This window comes from Phoenix dactylifera, chromosome 6 (assembly GCF_009389715.1).
Source record: "Phoenix dactylifera cultivar Barhee BC4 chromosome 6, palm_55x_up_171113_PBpolish2nd_filt_p, whole genome shotgun sequence".
Classification (NCBI taxonomy): Eukaryota; Viridiplantae; Streptophyta; class Magnoliopsida; order Arecales; family Arecaceae; genus Phoenix; species Phoenix dactylifera.
Window position 1 is genome coordinate 1,170,400 of NC_052397.1, and position 26,831 is coordinate 1,197,230.

General features: G+C 37.2%; 1 protein-coding gene, 2 non-coding genes and 1 pseudogene across 3 annotated transcripts; 1 reads left to right on the plus strand and 3 right to left on the minus strand.

Annotated features, from left to right (window-relative positions):
• Positions 1 to 123: 123 nt before the first annotated feature.
• LOC103701994 (60S ribosomal protein L11) lies at positions 124 to 4,616 on the minus strand. The gene is made up of 5 exons (XM_008784250.4): positions 4,480 to 4,616; positions 4,296 to 4,403; positions 1,688 to 1,730; positions 1,408 to 1,603; positions 124 to 530 (listed from the first exon to the last, which is right to left on the minus strand). The coding sequence occupies exons 1-5, from the start codon at positions 4,480 to 4,482 to the stop codon at positions 338 to 340; spliced, it is 543 nt and encodes a 180-aa protein (XP_008782472.1). The 5' UTR covers positions 4,483 to 4,616; the 3' UTR covers positions 124 to 337.
• On the minus strand, positions 831 to 925 carry LOC113462407. The gene has a single exon (XR_003384671.1). It is a non-coding gene; the product is annotated as a small nucleolar RNA snoR1 (small nucleolar RNA).
• LOC113462406 lies at positions 1,070 to 1,161 on the minus strand. Its single transcript, XR_003384670.1, has one exon. It is a non-coding gene; the product is annotated as a small nucleolar RNA snoR1 (small nucleolar RNA).
• Positions 4,617 to 9,620: 5,004 nt separating the features above from the next.
• LOC103701993 lies at positions 9,621 to 26,288 on the plus strand (annotated as a pseudogene).
• The last annotated feature ends 543 nt before the right edge of the window (positions 26,289 to 26,831 follow it).

The following is a 26,831-nucleotide window of genomic DNA, read 5'->3' on the forward strand; positions in this document are numbered from 1 at the left end:
AACAATTCGGACAACCACCTGCTCGGTTGCCGGACTCTTCCTCCCTGCCGGCTCCATGAATTCATAATGGAAGTCCAAAAGCCTCCAACAGTCTTTCAATAAACAGATGATGAAAAATAGAACTAATCCAAAACAATCTATTTCTTACCTGAAGTCCAGAAAATTTTACTTCCAATCCAGGTCATTTTTATATAACTGACTCAAAATATAGTGTTATAGCAACAACCACGTCCTCAAAAAGAAGTCACCAAGCAGAATCACTAATTCAAACAGCCAAGCTAAAAACGCAGGAAATAGATGGATCCTTCAATATGTCAATTAAACAATATATCTAAGATTAAGTAGCTTGGGACTTGTTAAGGATGACGCCTTCATATTTCACTTGGAACCACTTCATGGCATCCTCCTTTGTAACTCTGTGCTGAATTCCCACACGAGACTTGCAGCGGCGGCGGCGGCCAACTCTGTAGCCAGGACGCTCCAATACCACGAAGAAATCCATCCCATATATGCCCGTGGAAGGATCATACCTGTGCACAAATCATAAATTGTATTTGGGAAAGTGTTCTTTCCAACTAATAACTTCATGGAATCATAAAACAATAATATCTGAAATCATCTTAAAATAGATCTCCCAACTGGACTGGCAAGCCTCTCAGCTCAGGCCCTACACATAGCAGTACTTACCTAAAAAGATTTATCAGAAGAAGAATAGAGCAAGGACCTTGTAAAAAATTTTGATAGTGCAATAGATAGTTTTGCCAACAAAGTATGCACAACTAAAAAAAAAAAGCTCTGTGAAGGAATATAAAACTGGTGCAAATGCACTGGGCTCAGATGGTTGTTTTATGTGATCAAGGAAGGGTTTAAGGAAAACCTTTCGCATACAAGAGGTGTCAGAAACAACCAAAACTCCGTCATAGCCACTGCAATAAAAAAAATCATTTAAACCAATAAAAAAGAGGAGGAAAACAGAAAATATACAGCATTCTGCTTCTCTTGGGATATCAACTTTCTTTTTTGTCATGGTAACTTCTTTATACAAAGGGAAAATAGGTGGTGAAACAGAGGCTCAGAAGTTTGCTACTCTGCTCAAAGAAGGGCCTGCATTGTGCCCCTCTCATACAAGAGGTGTCAGAAGAAGCATTCCTCATCACAACCCGTCTGATCCAATAATCATGTACTAGGAATGGCCAGTTAGGAGATAATTCCACTTATGCCTCCCATTTCACACCTGCTGATTGCGGTGCCAATAATCAAGGTTTTAACTTCCAGACATTTGTTCAAGAAACTAAAATGTATTAGTAAACTGTATAATTATCGGCTAGCTGTGATCCACAATTTTTCCTATGTGTCAACAAAAAAGGACCGTAAAAGGAAAATGTAAATGAATGAATAATGTCATACTTGATTCCCAGATCAATGTGCTCCTGAATTCCAAAGCCGAAACATCCAGTATCACTAAAATTTCTTCTCAGCAACTCGTATTCCTTCACTTTCAACCCACTCTCAAGCAGTTGCATTGCCTTCTCACCTCTAACAGTGACATAACAAGCAATCTTTTCATTGCGCCGGATCCCAAAAGACCGAACAGTATACCTGGCTGCATAATCAAAGAATTCTCATGGATATGTAGTTAGAGAATTTAAAATTTTACATGCAGATGTTGTAGGAATGAGTCACCAACCTTTAGAGAACACAGGAGTTTGCCCACTCAGTTGTTCCAACACCTGTAAACATATCATGAATATTACAAATTGACAACAGAAAGCATTCACGGTACTAATGAGAACTAGAAAAGCCATACAAAATATAATTAAATCTTATGTCATGAACTCAGAAAAAACAAACTATGAGACAACTATTAACCATTGAACAACTTTGAACCGCTGCATTTGTCTCTAATGTCCAAAAAAGAAAACGAAAAAAGGGAAAAAAAGAGGCTGTTTCAAGGCAAATTTCAAAAAACCCATGGCAAATCTGAACATGTTGCAGTCACCTTTGGGAAAATACTGCTTATTAATAATTATATGCAGTTATGGGAATCGAGGACTTCAAGTTGCAAAATATAACTGCCGGAACCTTTAGATGGTAATAACACCACAAAGCAACTCTTAAATGCATGGCAAACCTAAACATGTTACAGCCACCTTTGGGTAGATGCCGCTTATTAATAATCATATGCAGTTAGAGAATCAAGGACTTAAGTTGCCACATGTAACCTTAGACACCTTAAGATAGTAATAACACCACAAAGCAACTCTCCCATGTACGGCAGATGTGCCTCCTCTATATAGAAATGAGAAAGACATTGGAAGCGAAGCTCGTAAGCGCTTTATCCTGAAGCATTTCTTGTGATTTTGGTTTACATCAATCACCCCTACTCTCATTGCATCGAAAAAAAAATTTACCATGTACCAAACACCATAAAACAATCTAAATACCAGTAGACCACACCAATAATGAAGAGCATAAAGAGAGGGACTTAAAACTTCAAGGCATCCTTTGGTGCAAGGTTGAAGAACAATATGGGTGGGAAACCACCAAAATGAAATAATTACCTTTGTGCCTGAATGGATGCACTTATGCTCCAATCCTTAAGCAGATTTTTATTTCCTAATGACCACCATATTATGCCAGGAAAATCTATCACAGGATTTCTCTGAATAACAACCAAGAGGCTATCTTCTCACCTTTAATTAGGGAAAACTACATCTATGCTCTTAAAGTAGAAATTAACTGTCATGATCCATTCACCCCATAAAAAAAATCAGAAAATACCACTAAGCTGCTTTTAAGAAAATCTTCATATTTTGCCAGCTTTTAAGTTTTATTTGAAGGCTAAATGTTCAAACATCATTAATGCTAGGAAATAATTTCCAACCCCTTGCAAATGCCTAGAATGCTGTGCAAGTGGGACAAGTTGTAACCTTGTCAAAAGCATAGGGAGGTTAAAATGATACTATTCTATGAGACTCTATTCTAGCACAACAGTATGGCTGTCAATACCCTTGTCAAACATTGCTGACCTTGTCTAAGGGAAACTCCCCTCACCACCCCAAACTTTCACAAAGAAAATAAATGCATACGGCTAGCAAGTTAGCAATGGCATGAACAAGAGAGAAGTCCCTCATGTCGAGGAAGAAAAGACTTATCAAGTAACTGGCATTACATATTTGCTGCCCAATATTTAATATGATCTAATTTGATGCTAAGCAAAGCATAATCATGTACAATTAATCCATATAACAATGGTAATATTTTTCCCAAATAAGATAGTCAGAACTCTTAATGACTGACTATTGGTATCAAACTTCATATCCAAGATTATCACGAACACAATCCTCAAGATAACTTGCTTAGAAAATGGCAGCACGGAGATCATGATTTCTCTTAACATATTTTGCCAGAAAAACACAGGAAATATATATATATATATATATATATATATATATATATGTTAAAACCCAAGGTCAGGTCAGTTCATTTCTAAATTCGCTGTTGCCCAAGGTCACCTTATCTAAAGGCACGACCAATTAAGTTAGCATGAAATTCATCGACAGTTTCAACATGAAGGAAAAAAAATCATGAAAAGAAAATAGAGCCAGCAAACTGATAAAACCATTCTTTTAGGAAATAATCATAGACATGGAAGAGCGAGGTGCAACCAGTTACTATTTTGTGATCTTTTCTAGTTGTCTGGCCTATATTCCTCTCCTTGGCTTTAACCCACTGAGGTTTATGTTAAACAAATCTCGGAGCTATCTTTATAAATTTCCTCAGATGTATCATAGCTAATATAACCCGTTACTAGAAACAAAGAGTTGATTAGTAAATCCAATGTTAAGTTTAATTCCACGACCATTCATCATTACAGAAATGATGAAACTTGGAGGAAACAATCTCTTTTCAAGTGAAATTTTGATTCTTTGCATAAAGCATCGTTTGAGAGGTCCAATCCAAATGTTTTCCAATGAAACAAACTTTTTCAGTCCACCATCTTGGCATTTGGTGTTACAACACCAGATGAAGCACCTATATTTACTATTTTCCAAAAAAGGAAACAAAGAGAGAACTCTTTTTCATCATACATTTCAATTTGGTCAAACCATCCTTTTTCTCACCATTTCAAAACAATCACAAACAGTCAGATTTTTGACTACATGAGCTCTTTTCTTTAACCTTGCATCTTAGTTTAACCAAATTCCATACAGAACTCTATCCGCAATCGATTGCGGTTCCTATAAGATTCCAACAAAGATCAAACCGGAGCAAGGGGAGTGAGAGAAGGTTACCTTGGCGGCGCGGGTGAGGCGATCGCCGCTCTCTCCGACGGATATGTTGAGTACTAGCTTCTGGACCTTGATCCCCCTCATCGGGTTCGAAAGCTTCTTCTCCGACGCCTACAGAGAGAGGAGAAGAGATCGAGAAGGCAGAAGGAGAAACGAGAGGACGAGAGGCGAAGGAGAGATAGCTTACCATCGCAGCGAAAGCAGCGAAGCTCTCTGGATCGAGGGAGGGCGGCTCGCGGCAGAAGCGAGCGAAGCAAATCACAGAACTAAAACCCTAGGGAAGCCACATAAATGGGCTCGCGAGGGGATTCGGTGTGAGTCGCTACAGCCCTCAGCTAGTTTGTATCGGACTTGCCTTGCACCGACCGGTTTGTCTCAGTGCGGTCGGATGGAAGAGAATAGAATGGACCGGGTCGGCTAAACCACCAGCCCATGGCTTTTCCGATTTTCCCGCATGACGTGCAAAATAAAACGAATACCAAAATTTTACAATGAGCTGATCGCAGAGGTGCTCGGGATCCTCCTTTGTAGCCGGTACTTCGGGAATTTTTTGTGAACTTCTGATATTTTACAATGAGCTGATCGCAGAGGTGCTTGGGATCGGTACTTCATGAATTTTTTTTGAACATCTACATCAGACTATCAGGCATTCCTACTTCTTTATCTTTATTGCTTTTTCGTGATCTGGCAGGTTATACTCATGTTAGAACTATATGAAATGAGTAGCAGTTTCCACAAAACGGAAAAAAAAAAAAGTGCTCGAGATCGGGGCCAAGCAATCATGGGGAGCAAGGTCCAATGACAAGGAGCTGATGAGGGCACTGCAGATAAAGAGGGCCTTGCGGCGACTGATGGATGGCGGAGAGGAGGCACAGGGCATGAAGAGGCGCGCCACGGAGCTAGGAGGGATGGCAAAGGGGACAATGGGGGAGGGTGGGTCATCCTATGTTGACATGGGAAATCTGATACAACAATTGACGGATAGACGATCTTCCATCAGCACTAGAGAGATGATGGATATTATTTAAAGGATTTGTTTCCTTGTGACAACATCATGAGTTTTAATTCTCACTTAAAATATATATTTTTGTTTGGTAAAGCCTTTGGTTTTGGTGTGTATAAATTGGTTACAATCGGATGCTTTGAAAAAATATTGGATATCTCAACTTCGTGCCAGACCTGCTTCCTTGACATTGGACGTAAACCGGGAGAACAACCTCAGCCCTAGGCCCCCAGTCTAGTAGCCGACTAACCGAAGTGAGCTATCTCAGTCCCATCCGAGCCGACAAGGGCTGATGTCCCAACAACCGACAGCTTTGGCAGCCCACAATTATGATAGCACCATGACTTGCGCCCCACCAGCATTGCTTGCCGCTCATGTGGATTGGCTTCCACACCACGGCTATACTATTGGTCATTACCTGGTCATCATTGCACGCCACGTCAAACCCGATAATGATACAATAGGCACCCCTATATAAGGGGCAGCCCAAGAGATCTTAGATATGTATGCAATATTACTCTCAAAGATCACACTCTCTTGAAATTCTTTTTATTCTATATTATTGCCTCGTTATTCTAACTTAGGTATCGAAAGGTCTCCCACCGGAAACTCTCCAGCAAGTGGACTTTCCACAAGGCACGTCTGGAAGAGATCCACCCCCGCACCATGACTAGGCTACTCAACTTCTCCAGCCGATCTTAAGATCATCCGAGCTTCACTTCGACCCCGGCCTGAATTCGCCAATAACAAATTGGTGTTGAAGGAAGAGTCCCAACCCCTAGCAACATCGATATCCATTGAAGAGAGAGACAACCTGCATGAGTCACGAAGAACCTGTGGCACATCGCGTGCTTCGTAACGCTACGCTCCAACCTTCAGAGGGTCATTATAGAGCCCAAAACTTACTCCGCCATAGCAACTCGTCGCGCCTATAGACAATGAGCAGTTCAACTTGCTCATTTAACTGGTACAAGAGCTAATCGCAGCGGTTTAAGGCCTACAGCAAATAATGGCACGACCGGAATCCGGCCAGTCCAACCACCACTCTCAGTCACCAGCGCACAATATGCGTCCGGTTAGCCACCGCTCTCAAGATCAGGTCTCAGAGCGGCCCCTAGAGTCGGCATTCCCAGCGGAGCAGTCTTAGTCGGGAGAGAAATGGCGTGCTCCAAGTCTCCTTTCCGACGAGGACTCCACTCCGACCTTGTCGCCTCCTCGCCGCATGAAGCCTCCATCCCGGCGAGATGCCGACCTCGATCGGAGAATCAAAAAATGGGCCGACAAATTCAAGCCCTCAAGAGAGAGGCCTTGAGGGCGAACAACGACTTCAACTTCTCCCTTGAGCCCTCCTTTACCAAGTAGATCATAGAGGAACCGATTCCACCTCGGTTCAAGATGCTCTAAATAGAGCAATACGACAACACCTCGGATCCCCTAGGTCACCTTGAGAGCTTCAAGGCTCTCATGATGCTTCAAGAAGATAGATCATCACATTTATTGCCCACAACGAAAGTCTCGCCCTCAATCGAAGTGACGACTTGACTTTTGTCGTTCAAACTAGAAGGCAGTTTAGCCTCAAAAGTGGAGAGCATGTGTTAGAGGAGATATTGGACATATCGACCTTGAGCTAAACCTGCCTCCTTGATCTCGGACGTAAGCTGGAAAAACAACCTCGGCCCCAGCCGAGCAACCGACCAACCGAAGTGAGCCACCTCGCTCTTAATCGAAGAGGAGCCACCGACCAAGGAGGGGAATTAATATATGTCGATAAAGGCTGACAGTTCCAACAATCGATAGCTCTGTCGCCTCTTGCTGCTCATATTTAGCTAACTGTAACAATTGTGAGCAAATTCCGTAAACATTTGCTCTCTTAATTATGTCTTGTCTTGGGTTTGTTATTTTTAGGCCAATGAAACGAGTGGCAGCTTTTTTTTTTTTGCTGTGGTGGGATCATTATACAGTACATGTACGAATACACCCAATAAAATCAAAGTACACTAGCTCACGAAGTGCCAGTGGCAACTCCTCCTTCTCTGACTAGAGAGTTACCCTGAATGGTGGGCCGCATAGGCCAGAGGTAGCTTTTTGAAGAACAACTAAGTTAACCAATTCACCTACTAGCCTATGTCTACAAAACACAGTAAGAAGATTTTAAGAAGTTTAAAACTTCGTGATTCATAAAATTCCACCAACATTGCAAAGAAAACAAAAAACAAATAATAAAGTGCGCGGCACCGAGAAAGAAAAATAATAGAAAGAATCAATGTCTTAAGAGCACAATATGAGGTTCATATGAGTATACCTGGCTTTAAGTGATTAAATAATATATGCAATGCAAAGGTACGGATCAACTTCGAACTAGACGATGGAATGTTGAAACAAACATTTTAAAAATCCTGTCGTGTTGCATATAGTCTACGAACTACAATTAGAGGCCATTTGGTTGTTTGAAAGTTTTTCTAAAACTAGTAAAACGTAAAACATGCTTTCTGTAAAACCATGGAAAACAGGGCAGGGCCTGTTTTTGTAGAACCTTTTTTTTTTCAGATCTTACAACTGGCTGGTTTTAGCAAAACAGATTTTTTGGAAAATAACCAGACAATCATTTTTTCAAACTCATTCATATTGAATTTTTATAAATTTGTTTTATTAAAACTTATCAATATAGTTTTGATTTGATTTCCTGATATTAGTTTAAACTTGAAGATGGATTTTTGCATTACACCCCCCCCCCCCCCCTATAAGCGTTATATCACATGTAAGTTGGTTATGTCAAGATATCTACAAATAGGACCAAAAAGATTCATTCAAGAGCAAGCGAACTATTTGTTTGTTGGACTACTATGAGTAAATAAATATTGTGAAAGTAAACTATACAAAAAATTGATAAATGTGATCAATAGGATTCGTTCAAGAACAAGAGAAATATTTACAAACTACTACAATTAAACAAATTTTGGATGTTGGAATATTTGGAAGGGAAATCTTTTCTTGTTTCTTTTTCCTAAAATCCCCCATTTTGGACTTTTTGGAGCGTTACAATCTATTCTAATTCAGGAATAACTGGCTCGTGCATGCGCTTGAAATAAGCCGGCGCAAATCACGTGCATTTTTTGGAAGGCAGGGGATTTTCCAATAAATAGTAATAAATCTGCATTTTATAACCTATGGATACGTGCATTTATTTGAAGATACGGACTTTTTTTCTGAATTGAGAAGATATGGACTTATTATGCAACAAAGTTAAACACATTACAAAGAATAATATGATGTTTGCAGATGTAAACACAAAGTAGATTGTCAGGAAAAAAAAAAAAGGTTTTAGGGTTTGTTTAGATTTTTTCTGCAAAATTGGACCGATAATCCTATAAAATTTTCGGATCGAGATAGTATAATCATATGAAAAATAAACCTTTAGGCTCATTTGGTTGGGAATAATTTAGCATTAAATTACATGTTAAATTACTGTGTTTGATACGAAATATGGAGGAGAGAGATGGCAAAATAAATGGTAGGTTCCATAAAGAGAAGATAAAATAAATACCATCTAGAGGATGGTATTAGTTTTTTCATGCTGGATTATTGAGTTGCAGTAATATAAAAATATCATTTTTTAGGAAAACACTCTCACCGATATTATATTTATATTATATCAATTATATGAATATAATTAATATTAATTATATTATATTAATATTATATTGACATATTATAAATATATTCATCAAAAATATATTTAATATATTAATATATTTATTAATTATCAATAAATCTAACATTAGATTGATTAATAATTAATATACTTATTTATATACCAAAACATACTAAATTTATCTATAATAAGAAATATATTTTCTAATATATGTATAATTAATTTAAAAATATTTCTTAACTTATGTAAATATATTTTAATATTTTAAATAGCCAATAATATTTATGTAAGTGGCACAACAAATGGATTAAAAAAATTGTCATTATCTAAATTATTGTTGGAAATTTATTACTATTTTTATATAAAATTATCTTACCCCCAATCAAATACAGTAATTTTTTTATAATCCTATTTTTTGAAATTTTTTACTAACCAAATATAATATTTTTTTATAATTATTTTTCAGATAAACAATTTTTCCGAATCGTCAGGATCTGACATGTCCGAACCAATGCTTATATTCTAATTTTTTCAGTTTTCCCGCAGAAGCCCTACAGACGGAGGTACATATACCTCCAATAATAGCCGTCGGATCACAGATAAACGTCTGACATAAATCAGAATAACAAAACCAAAGCTGAAGAAAATTGGAGGACTAGGAACCCTCACGTAGATCTCTCCCTTTCTTCTCTCTCACCGGGGCTTCTTCCGTTTGGTGGCCCCCCACCTCTCCTCTCCTCCCTCCTTCTCTCGCTCCGGATATTAAAAAGCCCTCGCATCCACTGCCTCTCACCGCGCGCGCCTCCGCGATCTCCCGGCCTCGGTCACCGCCGCCGCCGCCGCCGACGTTCTCCGCCCGTCTCCGGCCTCCGCGCCTCCCTCGTCTTCTTCCCTCCCGACTCCGAGTCGCTTCTTGCGGAAGGTAAGCGGACCAATCTCGAAGAGATTAATGCATGGGAATCAAATTTTCAGTAATACGATGACGAGATCAATAATGCTTCTTTCCTTGTGCACCTTTTACTCGTTGAAATTTGAGTGCAATATGGAATTTCTGAATGTTTTTGGATAGATTTTGGTTAATCTTGACAAGATTTTCGGTTTTTTACTCATCAAAGAAAGGAGGAGAGGACGGAATTTAAAACGAACAATGGCTATGCAATAAGAGACGAGGACGAGTGCATACGAAAATTTGTTAGTTTTTTTTCCCTTGTTTTTTTAAAATTTTGGACAATCTAGAAGGATTTTTTTTTTTTTTTAATAATGTGAAACATGGTGTTGATGGATTGTAGAATTGAGTTATGGTGCTCTGGAATGAGAGTTTTAGTGTCTGGAGATGTTATATGAGTATATTTTTCGAGTAAAAAGGCTAAATTTGAGTCAGGCTAGTTTAAGGGCTTGTGCTCGACTTGACCAGAATTTGGAGCAACTATTGCAGCGACCTGATCAAAGATGAAAAAGCATCGAATGGGTGTCTGTGATAATGTAAAACTACAAAATATCTGTTGTTAGTTTTAATGTCTTGCCATCATAATTTGTTCATGCGTATCCTTAGGCACCAAAGAGGATGGGGAATTTAAAAGATGGCTATGATCAGATCACATGCAACAGACAACTAGTTGTTGTGGAACTATGGAAGAAGTACTTGACATATGGCTTTCATCTGTTAACCAAATAACATGTCTGGGATCCTTTTTTTCCCCAGTCAAACCTATTTTCTTATATGAACCATTTGGATGTGTGATGATTGTAACTGATTCGACACAAGGAGAAAAACTTCTTGGATGGGAATTGTCAGAACTTTTTTGCTGTTGAATTTTCTTAAGGGGAATAGAATCTAGATAGGCATATACTTACTAAAAAGATTAAGTCTGTGCGTGTAGACATATATAGACATATCATGGCTTGGGTGGCTATAGAGGCGGCTGGGCTGGAGAGTGTGTCAATATGCATTTGGGTAGTCTAGATGCACCCTGAGCATTGGAGTTATATCTCTATTTCTTCAACAGGTGTTGTTCGTTGTTTGGTTTTTATAGGTGGCAGTAGAAATCAATTAAAATATTAAGTTATGAAAACATGAAAGGCAATTTGTTATGGGTTCATAAGAGAAACTAAGCCAATGCAGCAGTATTTTTTCAAATATATGTAAATCCAGGAAAAAACAGTGCCGGTGATTCAGTTATCAAACTTAGGAGACAAATAGAGAACCTCTTAATCTGGAGGAATGACAAAAAAATATCTACAAAGTGCAAACATTGGTACGACCTTTCCTTTTAGAGCCCTTACCTTCTATTTGAGATTCTGCCCCATGATTTGCATCCTTTGTCTTAATCTTTTCTGCCTCTTTCTAAATATATGTCCAACAAGCCTCCTCCTCCTCCTCCTCTCCCCCCTCTTTGTATTTCCTTTTATTTGCTAATTTGGAACATTTGTTCTTGAGGTGAGGTGATCCAGAGGTTGTATTGCATTGACCATGCTTGTTGCCCAGCAACTGTATTGAGGTCAGAACGGGGAGAACTATACGAGGAGCAAATGCCTAGAGATTCCTTAGGGTCCGAGAAATGTGTGAATGAGAAGAGAAGCTTATATAGTGAATATGAAGCCTGTATTTATACTTTCTTTGTATCTAGAAAAGAAGGGCAATTTGTGACTTTCGGTGTCTACTTTTAATCTTCTTAACTGTAGGAATGATTAGTTCTACCAAGCATGTGCAGTTGCATCGAGCAGCCCCTGTGCAACAATGCACAAGATCATAGAATTCTCAAGACACACAACGAACCATAATTCTAAGAGCACATGAACGTTGTATAATAAACATCTATAAATTCCTTAGGTATTTCCGTATTTGATCAGACTATGATGTGAAAAACATCTGAATCAAAACTGTAAAATATTTAATGTGGAATATAAATATCTAATAACATATAAATTATCGATATGATACCCATTGATGCTGATTCTCATTTAAATCTTATCAACTCTATCCCGAGCTTGAGATTGTCCAAGTCAACATCTCTTCTTCTCACCTTCATCACTTCTTTATTATTTCTTTACTCTTTCTTTCTTCTCATTATAACTTTTTTTTTTCACTATTCTTATTTCTAATAAATAGAGACACAAACTAACCATGTTGTATCATCTAATATTAGGACCCTTGTCTATAGGCACCAGAAATGCATTTCCCACTCCAACAGAGATTTTCTGAGAGACTGAATTGAGAAATTAATTCAAAACATGATTCAAAAAAATGTAAAATCTGCATTCTCATTTCTCAAGGAAACTAATATGTTGTATCTCATACGATCTCAGATTTCATTCACGATTTTGGGCTACATTCAACTATTTGGTTGGACTCCTTAAGATCATGGACTTCCCCATATTAAATTTCTTTTAATTAGAATCAACTTAGAGATTGGGAAGGCAAGGAAAGAGATTTCAAACCAAATCAGAATTCTATTTAATTTAACTAAATCAAGTTAGATAAGAAGATAAGGAAATAATTTTAAACAGATGGGATTGGCTTGTAGAGAGAGAAGGGGGAGAGTGAGACGGATTTGGAGGGAAACATTAAAAGTGGGGGCAGGGGAAGAGGAGAGAGTCCTTATTCCAATAAGTTACTTGTTTGCAAACAAAACTTTTTGGGTTTATCTATCATTTATTTGTAACTATTCATTTATATCTGTAATTTTTTGACAATAATTTATAACATATCCTGTTTCCTATTTCCCAATTTTTATTGTTTCTCGAATGTTTGTCATCATGGAAACTACACCCTGGTTTATGATAATTGGATATAATTGCTTAAAGGCCCTTGAATGTTGCTCAAGAGCTTGGAAAGCCTTAGAAAAAGGCTTAACACGTTTCACATATTAATGTATCTTGAGAAGCAAGCCCTTTACTTCCCTTCACTACTTTTGTATAACTTTATCAGTATTTAGTTCTTATTATTCTGCCATCAATTTTTTTTCTTCTTTCTGTTCCTTCTTTTGAGCCTGACACATGTTCATCTGACACATCATGCGTGCAAGTGCTCCTGTCTGAACTCATGATTTGTAATCTGATATAGGATCTCTATTTTACATTATTTTATATTTGATCTAGACCTATCATGTGCTATTGGATCAAGGAAAGCATTGATCAAAGACTTGAGCCTAGGAATAAAAGCTGGTTGCTACCAATCTGACTGTCTCAAATTGATGAGAGGTAGAAAATAATTTTGGTGATCCAGGAGGATCACCAGACTCAATGTGGACCACTTTTGCTATTAAGAGGGGCCACAAAGCTAGTGATTAGGTCCAAATTTCATTTTTTAGATCCTGAATGTGACTGGTTAAATTGATTTTTTTTTTCGAGAATAACTTTAATCAGGCATATTTCTCAATTCAGAAAGAATTAGACGGAGTGACAGAAAGCAAAGTTAATGCAGGAGTCGGAATCTACCTCCTATAGAATTTAGTTTTTTTATTTTCTATTTCTAGAAAGCTAGTCGTAGAAGGAGAATCGACAGACCTCACTATTATAAGTAGAGGCTATGTATCTCATTTTATGAATGATCGATGAAAGAAAAGGAGATCTAAACTTTTTTCATCAATTTTTTATCTTTTTCTAAATGTTTTTGAGAGATTCAAGTTGAATGGGATGAGAAAATTCTTCCTTCTCGATCGGATCAAGTTGATATTAGAGCTTCGGTCTTCTACATCTGTGAGGACATTGGTGTATGGTTTAGACACACGAGCAATATAAGCAGATGAGAGAAGGTCTATTAGTGCTTGAAGTAGAACAAAGGACAAAGGCAAGTATGATTGCTAGTTCTATTTTGATGGATGATGAGATGAAGGGATGTCTCACATAATTAAAAGAAAAGATTGCTGAACTCATCGAGATTGTGTTTTGATTGGCGATGCTAGCGCAAGCACCGACAATTCTTGTTGCGAAGTTGTCTCCTATGTTTGGAGACGAAGATCTACCATTCAATAAGAAGGATGAGCAACGTACGGGCACTTAGAATCATCCTCTCTAACCTTTTCAAAGTTGAATCTCGAATCAAGAGGTTGGATAATTAGCTAGACTTCTTAGAGATCTATTTTACTATCTATGGATAATCTAGTATCCATAAGGTAGTTTTGCCCGCCTTAAGCTTTCTAGCCACACTCTTATTTGGTGAAATTCGTTCATGAGGAACAATGACATCTTTAATCTGATGTGGAGTAAATTCAAGAATGATCAATAGAGACTATATATCTCTGTTTATGAATGATCAATAAAAAAAGAGAGGATCTAAACCCTACTTTCACCAATTTTTTCATCTTGAAAAGCAATCAATAAAATAAAACCCTCTCCCCGATTGGGTCAGTTGGAAACTTCGTGGTGATTTAAGTTTTGTTCGATGCTCTCTAACATAACATTTATCTACTCTCTAGGGTGATTGTTACAACAAATACTGTTTTTAGTTCCATCCATTAAAGAAATAAAACCCTGGTCGTATGTAAAAGCATACTATTTGAGGTATCCTTGGAGTCACCTAGAAGAACTAGAATCACCTTAGTATTAAAATATGTCGATACACTACTTTTTTTTCCATATTTCTTATCTATATAGTGTTATAATTTTAGCTTTGTTTTCTTTGCATTACATTCTTGTATGAATTGATTATTGTGTGCTTTGGCCGTTGATCATCTGCATATGATTGTTCTTGGATTTGTTCCCCACAGGAGGAGCACGGTTTTCTTCTTTTTAATGGCTCAAGATAGTTCCATTGCCGAATCACCTCGCATAAAGCCAGGTCTTTTGAGAGATCAGGTGCAATTGGTAAAGCGGAAGGATTGTGATCGTTATGAAATTGTTCCAATTCAAGATTCATTATCTTTTGAAAAAGGTTTCTTTGTAGTAATTCGTGCTTGCCAATTGCTGGCCCAAAAAAATGACGGAATTATTTTGGTTGGTGTTGCTGGCCCCTCTGGGGCTGGGAAGACCGTATTTACTGAGAAGGTGCTCAATTTCATGCCAAGCATTGCACTTTTATCAATGGACAATTATAACGACTCAAGTCGCATTATTGATGGCAATTTTGATGGTAACTTCTATTCTCCAAGAAATTAAATTATTTATCTAAACCATTTTGTATTTTTTGTTGCATTTTCTTAAAAAATAATGTTATGATATTTCTTTTCTTGACATAAAGAATGAAGCAGTTCCTTAGTGCCCTTTAGTATTACCCCAATAATGCCTTGTTATTTAGTTTTGTTGCAGACTAGATTTTCTTGTTGCTAGATTGCTTTGAATGTAAGCTGGATTAAGAAGAGAAAAGTTGATGCTTTACTTTTATATAAACTGAGAATTACTTGTAGTTATTTGTCAAGCAAGAAGTTTAAAGATCTTTTTGTTGCATACTGTATCCGAGGATACGCTTTTCATTATCTTTCCTTTGGCAATAATGTTGCATCTTATACATGATATGTTAGAGGCTATTGACATTGACTTCTCGTTCGGTAGGTTTCAATATGTACTCCATGTCCATGTTTGTTTCTTTGGATTTGGCTTTTATGCAGAAGAATAAAGTTTTTGTCTTACTGATTTTAATATGTATTAACAATGTAACTCTTTTCTCAGAATTGATTTCTTATAAGAGAAGTGTGCAGGCAATTATCTTGGCCTGCTTTTTTTTCACATTCCATTTATACAAATGTCCACATGTTTCTGCACAGTGCATATTTTGACAACAAAGGCTTGTAATATCCTTACATGCATATTAACATCGAATTCAACGAAACTACAAGGATCTTGAGGCTATGTATCAGTTTTTTTTTTAGAAATTACTTTTCTGAAAATGTTTTTAGTTTTACATATGGATCAGTTCTAGTTATTAGAAGCCTAATTCTTGATAAAACCAACTTCAAACAGCAGGAGGAATTTGCACCAGATAATGCATAACTTAAAGGAGAGAATCCAATCATAGGACCCTTGGTTTGCTACAAAGTTGACATTTATAAGATACCACTAGCAGTAGCATGATTCTTAAGGACATTTAGATATCTGAATGGCTGTTATGAAATTAACCAAATAATATATACACTTGAGTTCATCCAAAATAGATTTTCATGACCATTTAAAGATGACATGTATGCCAAATATAGCTTTAAGCATCTGAAAAATGAAGAGAAAGAGGGGGGAAGTGTGAAAGAAAGAATGTGGTCGCAGCATGTTGTAATTCCTGAGGGGAAAGTGTGAAAGAAAGGTCGCAGCATGATGTATTTCCTGTCTATGTGATGCCTCTTGTCATGTTTAAGCTTTTGTTTAGTATGATGGTTCCATGGAGGCAATCAGCTATTTAAACCCCTTACCAAAGTGCTATGTTACTGGCTTAGTTTAACTCAAAATGGACTGAGGGGAGCGTTGTCAAAGAGGATACAATTTTCTCCACCAGCGATATATTACTCTTTGGAGCTTAGAATTTGCAATGAAGAACGATTCCGGCAGAAGCAACAAAGAGGGAGTGTCGAACTACCAATTTTCGGCATGTAACATTTTCAAAGTACTGTGCTACAAGGGAACAGAAGCAGAATGAGATTTAGTGATTTACTTTTCAAGGAACAAGGCCGGTACCAAATTTACCAATGGCTGGTGCTAAGATTTACAGCTGGTCCGTGATGCAGGAATCAATATTATTTAAGGATATTTTCTGCTGAAGATTGTAAAAGAGCAAACTTGCCCATGTGCATAAATTATGGACTCGATGTTGAATATGAATTCAATATTTCAAGAGCATGGCATGCTTTGTGAGAAGGTTGATCCTTCATAGGCGTCAAAGATTGAAGCAGTGTATTGTGAATCAAGCTTCAAATTGGATTCAAACATTTTTAAGGTCTTCAGCATTTCAGAACTTACAAGTACATAGAGTTTCATTCTCATGCTGGAGATGACAAGCAAGTTCCAGATGCTGTTGTAAGAGAAATATTGGCTTCATGATGTAGATTTGGTTCAGACTATAAGAGATCAACAACTAATTAGCTGTTCCTATAGGCAACTTTACTTGCTCATGAAGAGTGCAGCAAGACAAGCAAAGGGGTTATTGAAATCTATGAAGCCAAAATCTTGACAGAATTTATCTTTAACCCAGGAGGAGACTTGCAGGTCAAATCTTCAAAGGTACTAACATTATAATGGTGGACTGGCGTTTTGAGTCTATCAAATTGGTTAAAAAAGAAGTGGTCTTTAAATCATATGTGAGGGTGAATTTGGTAGTATATTTTTCTATTTCGAAAAACTTAGGTCAATCTTTGTCAGAAATACTAAATCTTCAATTTTCTATGGTGTCGACTTATAATGATTCGCATTGCAGTTTGCAGGATGTTAGAGTCAGCCAGCTGTCTGTTTAATCCCAGTTCTCTCAGCGACAATAGATCCTAGTGCATGTAAGACTTATTTGGAGAAGGGGAAAAAAATAGCATCTAAAAACTTCTTTATTGTATTGTTTGATATCTCACTGTTGAGTTCAGATGGATTCCATTATCCAACAATGATATGCGTGAACAAGACATATCAATATATCATGATCAATTTTTGGAGCTGGAGTGATTGGAACTCAGGTAGAGAGAGCGATTGTTAATGGGCATATACAAGTTTTTTTGGGATAAATTTAGGAAACCTGACAAATTGAAGTAGCAGTTGCTGCATTGGGGCTTCTAATTAGAAAACTGATTCCTGAATGTATTTTGAATATTACTATTTCTACAAGTAATATCATAACCTTTTCTCTACTTAACATCTTGTGTTCATTGTTCTTCAACCATACTCTTATTTGTCTCTGATGACAAAAAATACAAATGTTGATTTATAGATCTCCATTGCATATATGAGAATTCTCATTACTTGACAAGATGGGATATGCACCTAGATGGTTTCAGAGCTTGCAACTGATCACTTGCTGTATCCAGCAGGTTTTATAAACATGTCATCACTCTAATTCATGCAATATTATTGGCCCCTCATTTGTATGTGAGATACATGCACCTTCCTAGATTTGAATTGATTAAGAGAGTTTAGATAGTATGTGGAGGGGCTAATTGCTTGGTGCCAAGGTTCGCTGAACCGATACTAGAGAGGGTACCAGTTAGGGACCGATTCAACCTATACCGTGCAGTTCCAGGGAATACGAACATAGGGAGAGTTGGAGAGGGATGGAGAGAAGGAGAAGGAGAGGGGGGGGAAAGAGAGAGAGAGTCAGAGAGGAAGGGAGAGAGAGGAGAAAGGAGGGGAGGAAGGAAAAGAGAGAAAGGGTGAGAAAGAGAGAGGCTAAGGAGAGAGGGCTTGAACCCTAGCCCTACCCAGAGAGAGAAGGGGGATGCGTATCTTTGATGCCGGCAGGGAAAGGGCGAGCAATTGAGGGTTGCGAGCATGGAGGAGGCGAGGGTCGTGAATCGCACGCATGGGCTAGTAGGTGAGGGTGCTTTATACCTATGCTGGCAGTTGACCGATTTGGTTCGCTACACTCCCAAACTCATTGGTTCGGCATGGCTTAGCAAACCCTGCTTGGCACAATGGTAAAGGCTTGGGTTGATAAGCGCAGTGGTACAGGTTCAAGTCCTAGGCGGCCACTTTGTGCAAAAAAATGCTAAAGGTTAGGTCTATCCCCAATCTTCTCCTCCCAGGACCTTAGATTGCCGGGACCATCAACCGAGTAATGGCCTTTTTTAGTTTAGATAATATTTGGAATGTGCCTCGTTTTTTGTGTGTGAAGATCAATTTTTTCTTTTGATCTTCATATCAAATCATGCACATTACTTGTAAAAGATGGATGGATAAACTATTCACATGATCATAAATTCATTATGATATTCTCTTATAGTTGTGTATGTTGATGGCTAGAAGCTATAATTAAATTCCATGCAATGATTAGCTTAGATAGTATTTGTACTTCTTTCTTTCATTTATTATTGCTTTATTTTAGAGAGCATTACTATGTTTCAATTTTTTGGTTACTTACCGATCACAAACTTGATTTTGCTGAGAGATGAAATCATAGTTCAATCAATAAACACTGAAACTCACAATATGCATCTGGCTTTGATGTTATACCAGCAAAATTTGTCAGTTACCCATTGGTACAAATTGGCGCATAAGAATGTAACTCATGACAGATAACTAACATTTTTGCAAAATTGGTACAGACCCTCGCCTAACAGATTATGAGACTTTGCTGGAAAACATTCATGGTCTGAAAGAAGGAAAGTCTGTTCAGGTCCCAGTATATGATTTCAAGTTGAGCTGCCGCACAGGATATAGGTGACATACCTCTTTGCTTAATCAGACAGCAGAATGTTTCTCTATGCTTTGAGACTGTTAGCTTATATCTGTTGATTCTTGATGTATTTGATATCTGAGCCACAGCTTCTCAGGCCAGCCTTAATTTGCTTTTTGCCTCTAATGCTAACAGGACAGTAGATGTTCCTAGCTCTCAAATTGTAATTATTGAAGGAACCTATGCTTTAAGTGAAAGGTTGCGGCCTCTGCTAGATGTGCGAGTTTCTGTGACAGGCGGTGTCCATGTTGACCTTTGTGAAAAGGGTTTTAAGAGACATCCAACGTGCTGGCCAAGAACCTGAAGAAATTATTCAACAAATCTCTTGAACGGTTATTTAACTTTTTTAATGTATCTTATTTCTTTTCCTGTATAACCTAAAGGAGAGAATTTGTGGCGACATAAAAATAAATTTGACTTTGTCACATAATTTATTCTTTTTTCCTAATCTAATTGCAGGATTTTTTTTATTGTTGAACCAGTTATCAGTTATTTGTAAAATGAACAATTTTATCTCTTTCTAGTATCTCAAGTGGATAACTTTATGCAGGTGTATCCAATGTACAAGGCCTTTATTGAACCAGATCTTCAAACTGCACATATAAAAATCATCAACAAGTTTAATCCATTCACAGGCTTCCAGAATCCAACTTATATTCTAAAGGTTAATGCCCTATCCTTTTTTTTTTTTTTGAAGTTTGAGGTATCAACAGTGTACCTTTTACTGGTGTGTCTATTCTTGTTGCTGCTAGCACTAAGTGCTTTCTATTATTGTAGTCATTAAGGATATTATCAGTGGATCAAATCAAGGCTGTTATTTCCAAGAACACCAAAGAAAGTATGGAGGAGACTTATGATATATACTTACTGCCACCAGGTGAAGATCCAGAAGTTTGCCAATCTTATCTAAGAATGCGAAACAGGGATGGAAATATAATCTTATGTTTGAGGTTTGTTCTTTGCTTGATTATCTTATTCTGTATTTTTTTCTTTCCCGAATTTATACCTAAGTAGAGCATTTACATGTAGGCCCAATGCCTCATCTAACTGTAGCGTACTTTTTGCCTAAATAGCTTGGACAAAGGCTAGATGGTTATAGTTCACATTACTTTGATGAGCACATAGTCCATAATGTCCATCTTTCCTTCCTAAAAATTCTTTTTCTTTTTTTTAGGAGCTATGATATTCTTCTGAGATTTTTTTAATTAGTACTTTAAAATTATACAAAACAGAATCAGTTAACCTATTAATTAGGAGTAACTAACTTGTATGCTAAAGCGGAGCATCACTGTGAATGTGCATGCTGTGCAATTAGCAATCTATCTTAAATATTTTTTAAATTCTTAATCTCAAAGATGCTCGATAATAAATTCAACCTTGGACCTTTTTTTTGAAGAATATCGCACATGCATTCTGCCATTACTAGATAGGATGTGTACTTTTGTTTTGGACTGCTTGCGTGCATGCTTGCATTGACCCACATATTTCTCGATTGCTGAACTCCTAGAGGGTTGGATGTGCTATATACCTTTAATCCTTGGCCTCAACGATCCTCTTTTTTTGTTTTGCATAAGTTGTTACTGTAGGGGGCAGTTATCCATTTAATGATGCTCTTCATCTTAAAGTAGAAATAAGATCATATGTGATTATTCTGTGGGCATTTTAGATGATTGCTTGATGATTAGTGTTTAACTGTGCCATTTGCAAGTGAGACTTCAACAGGCAGCAAAACTTGGGTAACAAAATACTTGTGGGTTTTCAGGAATGGGTAACAGATAATCCCTTCATCATATCACCTAGGATTACTTTGAAGTTAGTGTGCGCCTTCTTGGTGGGTTGATGGCCTTGGGATACAGCATTGCAGCTATTCTGAAAAGAAGCAGCCATGTATTTTCTGATGATAAGGTTACTGTGAAGACTGATTGGTTAGAACAGCTTAATCGACATTATATTCAGGTATCATTTCTCATTTTTTATTTTCTTAAGCATTTCTCATATTCTATTAGTAACCAGTTGAAAGTTATGCTCATTCATTTTTCAGCTGTAAATATGAACACTTTCGCTATGATTCTTGTTGCTGACACTAAAAGATATGTTGCTAAATTATGTATTCATCCTAGTTTGGCTTGCAGCATTACCCAACATTGTGCAGTTTGAGATCTTTTTAAGTTAAGAGAATTTGCCAGGAAAAATTCATTCAGTGATGTGTATGGATTAAAAAGGAGTACTTATATTTGATGGATGTTTTACAAATCCTGGAGTCTCTTCTTCACTCCAAATTACTAGTTCAGATTTGTGATTTTACTGAAACTAGTATTTTTCAGTGATGAAAAGGGTATGGTGGGATATAGAATAATGAAGAGAGTATGTAAGAAAGAATTGCTGTATTACTAGAATTCTACCAATAACCAAACAAGTCTTCTAGTTTTGGGAGTTTTGTGATTTCTGTGATTCAATCAGGAGGTGTTTTTAATTGACGCAGATCGTTTTGTTATTTGGTCAATAGAGTTACTGTTTTGCTGGCTTTAAAGAAAAAATTCGTATATACCAAAGCATTTGAGACCTTGAAAACAGCACCATCGTCATCCTTACCATCAAGAATACCCTACTCAGCACAATATGGTCAGCTATGGATTGTGTGGGGCACACCTTCACCGATCCATTTAAGTAGAATTTTGCTCCTTAGCTGAGCTAATATTGATGGGATTACACTTTGTTACTGTTGTTGCCTTGAATGCTTTCTGGCTGCTGAATTCTCGTTTTCTCTGACTACAGGAAAATGGAGTGATTGAGTAAGGTACAGGATGGTTTACTTTGGTACGGTAATGCAACACTAGTTTGTCCAGTAAACCCGAACCTTTAATCAATTAGCATGTCATTGAGAGAATCTGTTATAAATATTCTGAAGGACTAACGATTGTCTTAGACTTGAACAATTGAAAAGCATCATTGGACTTGTTGGGCATTTCTTCTGGGATTTCTTAGCTCTGTCGCAACAAAATACTTGACAATCAATAGAGAGAACTTCGAAAAAACAGAGTTGACAGTCATGTATACCACCATCATTATTATATTGAATCTGACCGTGTTTGAGTGTATAAGTGTAGTTTTGTTCAATTAAATCATTAGATGCATCTGCCATAGCAAGGTGCATCTCTTTGAGGGAAAGCCAGCGTATTCTTTTGTGGTTTCTCTTTCATTTGATTTCATGTCATCCTCTATAAAGCGTGTTCTGGGTTGAAAAAACTTTCCAATCTTTTAATTGGTAATAAACTTATAAGTTCTGTTGACATTAAGCTTCTTTTAATTTTGATAAAGGTGCAAGGAAGAGATCGACTGCTTGTCAAGTATGTAGCGGAGCAGTTGGGCTTGGATGGTTCGTATATTCCCCGTACCTATATTGGGCAGATTCAATTAGAAAAGCTTGTGAATGAAGTTATGGTATGGATTCCTGTAAACAGATCTAATAGATAAATTTTCCCTGTTGTCTTTTTGTCTTGTACTGGTGTCTGGTGCCTATCTTATACATCTTGTACATTTGAAATATAGGCATTACCAGATGATTTGAAGACCAAGCTTAGCATAGATGAAGATCTGGTTTCTAGTCCCAAAGAAGCGCTTTCCCGAGCCTCTGCTGACAGGGTTGCCATGAGAAATAAGCATCTGAAGAGGTTCCCTTTTTTATCAGTTACTACTTTTAAGTCTGCAAATTTTTTGGACATGAAATATGAGTATATTCAACCATGGACAAATGACTAATGTAGTTCTTCTCTTGAATACCATTAGTAGCTTTAAAAGTCCAGCACCATGTTGGGAAATTGATATAACCAACACTATCCGTGACTCTGTGTATTTATACTTCACACGAATTTGTGACTCTGATTACTATTTCTGTCATATTTTACCTGTGTGATTGGGGTAAGTAAAAAAACATTTGCAGTTCTTGTTTTGGTAACTGGAGTACTATTTGATTGCTACATGTGTCGACATCTGAAATGAATATAAATCCATTTATTCTACTCAATTGGATGCAACCACCAACAACTCTACAACCTTTAGTTTCTATGTTCTTGGGATAAAATGTTCCTAAGTACAGAAGCAACCATTTGAGGATTTGAAAAAGAAACTTGGATGTTTGAAGGATAAAACACTTAATCTGTGGACTGTGATAATTTTGCTCTTATTTAAATACCAGTACTTTCTTTTTTTCCCTACAACAAGTGCTATGGCCAGTTTAGAATCCTGCAATTTAAAAAAATTATATTCCAGTTACTTGGATTTTTGTTCTTTATATGTTTTCTTGTATTCTTCACTACTTTTTAATGTTTACAGTGTCATGCAAATCATGGTAAGAAAACCTCTGAATGTTACGCAATAAAGCATCTATTTATCGCAAAATAGTCTGTTGATTTTTTCTTAAAATCCTTTTTACAGCACTTAGGCTTATGCATGCCATCTACTCCATTAGGCTTATGCATGCCATCTAGTCCATTAGCGACAACTAAATTGTTACTCACTTATCGATCATCCTTCTAATTTCCTCATTCGCATCATTCATCTTTTCTTGTTCCATTTTTTTTTATTTCACATATTATTGTTCCTATATAAATAAGCTTGAAGCTTTAGGCCTTCCGTCTGCATTATATTGACCTTTCTCAGTAATATTCTGCTTTATTTTACTTTTAGTTAAGGTCCCCATGATCCTGGTGTCACATAACTGTTGAGTCTTTGATACACTTTCATTATCACTGCAACTATGTTACAGCATATCTTGAAAAGGACATAGCATCCTCTGTTGGATTTCCCTTACCATCCATATGCATCTCCTACTGTTATTTTTTTAAGTTTAAATTGCAAACATATATTCTGGTTACAGCTAGGTTTCAGTGAATATTTGATTCAATGCATGACATTTGCAGTATTTTGCTTGCATGATAGATCTGTTGTATAAAAGCAATTACATAATACTTTTATCTCTAATTTCTCCTCTCTTTAGCTTTGGTGTTCGCATCTGATATCCATGCTGGTTCCTCTGATAGTTGGAAATTAATATTGTTTCCTTTTCAAGGAAACACCACTTTTGTTATCATTGCTCTAATGTGGTGGTGGTGCATCTTCGCAGTGGTTTATCACATTCCTATTCAACCCAGAGGGACAAACATCTATCTAAGCTTACCAGGCTTTCGATCACCAGCAGAACATTTGATGGACGAACCCTTGAATCACCTGCAATCAACCCGGTGAGAAGACTGTATGTTTATGTAGAGTTTCGAGATGCTAAATTATAATTTAATAATTATGGTTTCCTAGATTTGTCGCTGCTATATTGACTGATATGGCACTCATCACAACCTGCAGCCAGATAATGCTATACGTTGCTCATTGCCTTGTTTTCTGATTTTATCTCTAGGGTGTAATTGCTCAGCTATCGGAACAGATTTCAACTCTGAATGAAAGGATGGATGAATTTACCTCCCGAATCGAAGAATTGAATTCCAAGTTCAGTGCACCGAAACCTTCGATGAGCCAACAAAACCTCTCTGAAACCTGTAATGGCTCTGCACCCACATCTTTATTCATGTCTGGCTTGGGCAACGGCACCTTGTTACCCAATTCATCGTCATCCTCTCAATTGAGTAAAGATTCTCCATTGATGGAAGAGGTATGCAAAAATTTGACCACCTTATCACTTCATGTTTCAACTACTTCTCTATAAGAGTATAAGGACTTCTAAAGTACAAGGGTGGCTTGTGATCTGATATGATTAATCCTTGGTAGCATAACCATGACAATTGAGTCCTCTACTGGATATTAACAGAATTCTTCAAGATTACCTTTTTTGCTTTTCTGTAAAATGTCTGGCCATCTTAAATATGAACTCCTGGGAAATCCTTGTGCTGCCAAAGAAACAAGAAACGGCTCATTAGAATATTTCAAAAAAAAAAGTTCCAATTCTATGTCAATACAAAAACTTTTTTCTTTCCCATGTGCCTCCAGACTAGTACAATTAAAGAATTTGATGCACCCAAAGTTGCCAGGAAGCTGCTTCATCTTGAAAGGCACCTGTCAAATTCCACTTCCTGTGTTGCATATGTAGTTTCAGTCAACTTCTGTCAGAATGGAGCATCAGCTACTTAGCTCATGTTGTTTTCTGTGCCCATTCTTTTCTTCCTATCCTCATGTTAAGTGGTCATGTTTTGGTACTGTTGTATCCAATATATCAAGATATTAGACTCATTTAACTTTCAGTAGTTCTTCATCAGTGAAATAAAAAAGAGCCCATATTTTTACACAAACAGATAATTTTATTGCGTCATCATTACTTAATATTTCTAAGTATTCCTTGATTAATTTTTTCTGCAATGTTTATGGATCATATGTCTGGTTGGTCCTGATATTTTTCGCTGTCAACACCAATATGAGAGACTGATTTTTGATATTTGTTATAACGAGCAGCTCATACTCATCACCAGAGGCCAGCGTCAAATCATGCATCAGTTGGACAATCTCTCCAACTTGGTTCATGAGCACTTGGCAAAGTTGACCCATCGAGGAAGAACTGCTGACAGATTTAGAGTGACAGATTTGGATTTGATTGTGAATCCATTTATCCTTACGATGGCAATAGGTGGCATCGGAATTTTTGTGTTCAAGAGTCTCTGTCAGAAATGAGTCAACTGAAGCCTGCAGTACCATTTCTCTCCCACCAGAAGCCCTTTTTTTTTTTAATATCGGCAGAACTGTGTAAGCAGATTATTATGACATCTGATTGAAGGTATGCAGTCAGGCAAACCCCATTGTGATCCTCCAATGGTGGTTTATATAGAGTCAACATCGCAGATTTTGGAGGGCAAGCACAGCCCTGTATGGTTCTTACCGTCTTTTTTATGAAGGCCATAGTTAACTTTGTATATTTGGAGAGAGAATTTCACGAACTCAAAAATAACGGTGTGATAAAGTCTACCAGTTCCCGTTATTTTTTCTAACTCTTCTTCTCAAGGTTCATGCTCCTGATCAATAGTTTTAGTGTCCGCTTTAAATGCCTCATATTCTTCTACATCTCTACATTATTGTTCTCCTTGGTCAAAGAGTCCTGAATTTCTTCTCTCTCTCTCTCTCTCTCTCTCTTTTTTATAGTAAGGTATGGTTAGTAAACGAGCTGTATCAGATAAACGATTGACTTATACATATCAGCTAAAATAGCACGGGCTTTGGTCAGGATTGCTGTGGAAATATCTCAATTTGAACTTTTGGAACTCTGGCGGCTTTGTTTGGAGAACACTTTTCCAGTCCCCGGTCCTGCATAATAGGGACTGCGCATGGGTAAACGTAATGACCGACTTTGAAAAAAGGGATTTAGTTAATCATTGAATATAAATGCCAGAATTGAATTATTAAATATTCTGCAGTTAAATAAAATTGTTTTATCTTGTCATATAAATTAGATAATTTATTTGTTTATTTTCATGGATATATGTACGTAAAGAGCATTTAGAGCCAGCATTACTTTTATATTAAGGGCTAGTTTGGTTCGCGGGAAGCATTTTCCCTCCTAGAAATATGATTCCTGGGAAACAAAGTCTTAGGAAG